Here is a 4,333-nt window from a genome sequence, read left to right on the forward strand (position 1 = left end):
TCTATGAGTCGGGAAGTTGAATATGGAACTTTTTGTGAGTTCGAAACTCATTTTGAAATGCGGGATCAACTTTATCTAAGCCTTTCAACCTGGGCCTCAATGGGGGTCGATGCAGGCCCATGAGAAACCGGAGCAGGCAGAATCACTTTCTGGCATTTTTTTGGTAATGGAAGGCTGGATGTAGGTGGAACAATTGGGGCTTAAGCTGAATCCAGTTCTTCGCACTCGTCTTGAACCACAGGGTATCTGAAGTCTGCACTCGCTCCCACCTTCTCAATTGCGGCTTGTACCTCCATGAAATGCTCGGTACTCAAAGTCCGAGCTCGGGAAAGGATGCGAGTTGAAAGGAATTTGGGATCCGATCCCCCGCCAGACTCTCGACATTGGACCAGAACTGCCCAATTTTGATAATCCGTCTCAACGATGGAAGAAATCAATTCGACTGCAAGTAAAAGAACGAATAGGGTTAAATGATGATGATGATGATGATGATGATGATGTAATCAAAAGGAAGACTTCTAATTGGCAGCGATTGGGATGCCTGACAAACACTGGGTACAACTTCATTAGGATATCGTTATTAAAAATGTATTTGTACTCTTCAGATTACGGGATTTTCCCCGGATGATCGGATTAAGTGTCTTGCCACTGTGTTACTTTTTGTTCTAGTCAATGCATAATTGATCATGAATGTGTACTTAAAAGATGAAGAGCGCGGGTCAAAAATCTGACCGAAACCATCACAATCCCTGGTATTAGGTAATAAGCACAAGGTAGTTAATAGAATTAGTGACGATGATGATTACCTCCAACGAACTGCGTTTCCCACAAGGACGTCTTGACTTGGCTAACTATCGAAAAGGTTGGAACGTGGTAAAAGAATCCCGTTTTGGCGGGAAAGCGAAATGTGAAATTCGATTGGATGTCCCCGAATCCAGCCATGGAGAAATGAAGGCCGACACAACTGAGGTCTTTCAGTCGCATCTTCTTTGGGTATTCATAAGCCAGCACGTACCAATCGCCAAGGAACTGAAATTGAATTGAAGATCAGACTTGAACAAATGTAACCTCATCTAGGTGGTCTCCAGGTGCTTCAATTATTTCCCCCCCAAAGTCAGTGCACTTTCTTCACGTTCATTCTTTAGTTGTTTACCTGAGAAAGGTCAAAATTGGTTTTGGCTTGGGCGATGGGGCAATCAGGCACTTTTCCGCTCTCAAGGCCGTAGAGGGGAGGGTGGTAGGCTGAGGCTGAAGATGAAGAGAAAGGCACTAAGGATACACAGACGACGAGATATGAAACACTCTTGGCCAGCCACGCCCACGAACTACTCCTGCCATTCACCAAGGGCACGGATAGTATTTGGTTCAAAGTCATTTTGCAGATATTGTAACGGATGATGTACCGTAGTACTTGGCGCGAGTTCTAACCCAATTCCTCGTTGAGGACAGAGGACCAAAGTGAAATGGTACACGTCTGTTTCCCAAGCAAATCAGAAATCAAGTGTTCCTCGTATGGTTCGATCAACATGGTATTATACTTGTTTAGCATATGACGCTGGCGCATTCCCCCCGAGAGGGCACGTTTTTCGGCAAAATGGTCAATATTACAGCATGAAGCGAGTCCTTCCCGTTTTGAAAGCCAATAACGCAAGTTTTACCAACAAGGTCGAGAGATCCTCCTCCTCTACCATTTCCATCTCCCATTGCTTCTCTTCCTCCTCCTCCTCCTCAAGTGTACAACCATCCTTCTCCTCCCCCTCACCTTGTTTTTGGCTCGTGCGCCCATCATACTTGTGGAATGTACTTACCTTGTTCATAAACGCATCAACTCACAAACGCATCTGCCGTCAGTTCAATGTGAGGGTAAACGTGGGAAAAGACATTACTAAATGAAGGCCTCAAATACAGGGTAGATATAATGTATTGTGCTACAGGGCAGTAGTGACATAATTACAGGCAACGAAATGACTCTCTTTTTCGCAAAAGGAAATGTAATCCCAATACATTTTGAATTGGTGGAATTGTAATGACCTAAAACCCAAAATTTACTCATTACTTGTTCCTTTTTCATCTTTCAGAGTGGCCTGTAATTTGTCGCTTCTCTCTTGACAATTGACGATTCTTGAAGCGTTTGAGCAATCTTAATAGAAATTTCAAAAAGCTTTTAAGCGTGTTATTTCCATACAATGGAACATTTCTAGATTTGAAGTGCTTCAAATTTAGAAAATGATATGCTAGGCAAAAAGTTTGAAATAATAATCAAAGCCAAAAAATGGGAGTAACGAGGGGCTAAACAAGTAGCCATAGCTAGTGGAATAGGCACTTCAAAGTTGTACAAGGAATAAGGATCAGGATAAAAATCAAGTATTGTAGGCATGGCAAATTTCCCGGGCAAAAAAGCACAAAACAATCTTGACTCCTCGAAGCATAACAATGCAACAAATTTTGAGCTATTATGCTAAGCTTTAATAGAAATGCACATGTTGAGAGGAAAACTCGAACTTTAGGACTTCTTAAAGGAAAAAAAGTAGTAATTTGTTTGATCTTGATGGGGCAAAAATCTTGAAATATTGGCAACCTAAATCTTTGAAAAAGTAGCTTTAAGGCGTAATGACATTACTTTTTTTGGGCGACTTAATTTTTACTGTAATCCGTTCCTTTTACTAAGGAACGGCTAATGCTCTGATGCTCTAGCATATGCAGAGAAAAGGGAATTTCATATGCCATTTTGTTCGCTATTTCAATTCCTTCTCTGGATACCTCGAATCTGTTATTTAACGCGGGTGCACATACAACAGTACTAATGAAATTTGGCTCATTGACAGTTCAGGAAAGCAACATTAAGGACTAAATTCCAAAGATGTTTCTCTAGGAACATTGATGGAATGAGAGAGCTCTCGTATTGGGAGAGAATAAAGTACTAAACTTCAGTGTTACGCAAAAGTAAGAATTAATCTGATACTGTACGATCTCAAGAGCATCTGAGCTATATCCAAGCCCAAGTTTTATTCTAGTGACAGTAGAGGCGGGTGTCATTTCTACATATTTATCCCCAACCAACAACAGCTACTTTTGATGAAATGCATCAGTCGTCTTCTTTCTCCCTCCCACGGGATGGGTAATTTGATTGCTTCTGAAGTGTCCTCTCCCCCTCCCTACTATTCCACTTCGAAGAAGTCCGAGGAATTGCAGCACCTCCGCACAGGCTGGCCAGGGGTTTTTCAGCCAGCAATGGTAGCTCGTGCAAAATCGATGCTAAAAGAATGCTAATGGAATGCGAAAATGCTAGAACAATGCTACTTTTTAAAGAAAAGCATTTTGTTCATGGTGCTCATAAAGGATTTCAGATTCACAATTCAATTATATTTGGCGCTCTTTGACTCGGTGTGTTCAGGCAATATTTTGAAAATCATTCTTCAAGAAAAAAAAATGAAAAGCACAAAAATCTAAAGAGAAACTTTGGAGTTAAAATTGATGCAGTTGTATTTATCATATTCTCCTAATTTTGAACCCTGAGACTTCGAAGGGGGCACCAAATGGGTATGATTTGAACAAGGTCTTTTACACACAATTATAATTGTTCCTATCACCATAACATTTTCTTCTTGGGTGAGAACAGATCATGAAAATAAGATAAATTGTTATTTTTATCGTGCATCATACTTCAAAGCGGACATTAGCAAGAGCTGCAATAAGTACCTTTATCCATAGAGCCCAATTGTTGTCTATCTCTTCTATTTTGAAATATTTTTGCTACTTTTGAATCATGTGATTTGGTTCACCTCAAATGTGTGGGGGAATACTTTTCAGAATACAATGAAACGAACCAAAACATTAATGTTTCTTTGAATATTACAGTGAAATTAACCCATATTTACATTTACTTAAGGATGGTAATTTGACCTTGTACACGCACTGACCATTTAAACCAACATCTTTAATTGTGTTAGCCAACCCAAAAAAAAATGTGTGCCAAAAGTCTGGTTACTAACAGAAACTTGGCTAAAATTCCCTTGGAGTTGCGAAGCAATTAGTATAAATCATTTTGATTGCTTAATGCAAGGACACTAAAGCAAGGAAACGCCACTTTTTGTAATCACCAAACTTTTCCCAACAAGTAAGGCCTAAACTAGAGGGCTTGTCAGAGAAAAGTCACTCCAACCAAGCCACTTGAGACTTTGCTTTGAACACATTTTGGTAGTTGGGCAGCAGGGTGTCGGGCTGATCGACTTCTCTTGCGTTAGTCAGTTTCAACCAAAGCAGACAAACGAGGCAAACGAGCCATCAACTCACTGGCTCCCTGAATTTGGAACGTGATTTTGAGAATCACGTA

At 40.5% G+C, this 4,333-nt stretch overlaps 1 protein-coding gene across 1 annotated transcript in view; it reads right to left on the reverse strand.

Moving 5' to 3' along the window:
• Positions 1-6: 6 nt before the first annotated feature.
• The window catches only part of LOC131880745 (uncharacterized), an 8,482-nt gene continuing 4,155 nt past the window's right edge, over positions 7-4,333 (reverse strand). The window contains exons 3-5 of the mRNA XM_059227438.1: positions 1,154-1,248; positions 807-1,029; positions 7-442 (exon numbers count right to left, since the gene is read on the reverse strand). Coding sequence (XP_059083421.1) covers positions 201-442; positions 807-1,029; positions 1,154-1,248 — 560 coding nt within the window. The 3' untranslated portion in view covers positions 7-200. The remainder of the gene's footprint in view (positions 443-806; positions 1,030-1,153; positions 1,249-4,333) is intronic.

This window comes from Tigriopus californicus, chromosome 5 (assembly GCF_007210705.1).
Source record: "Tigriopus californicus strain San Diego chromosome 5, Tcal_SD_v2.1, whole genome shotgun sequence".
NCBI classification, from domain to species: Eukaryota; Metazoa; Arthropoda; class Copepoda; order Harpacticoida; family Harpacticidae; genus Tigriopus; species Tigriopus californicus.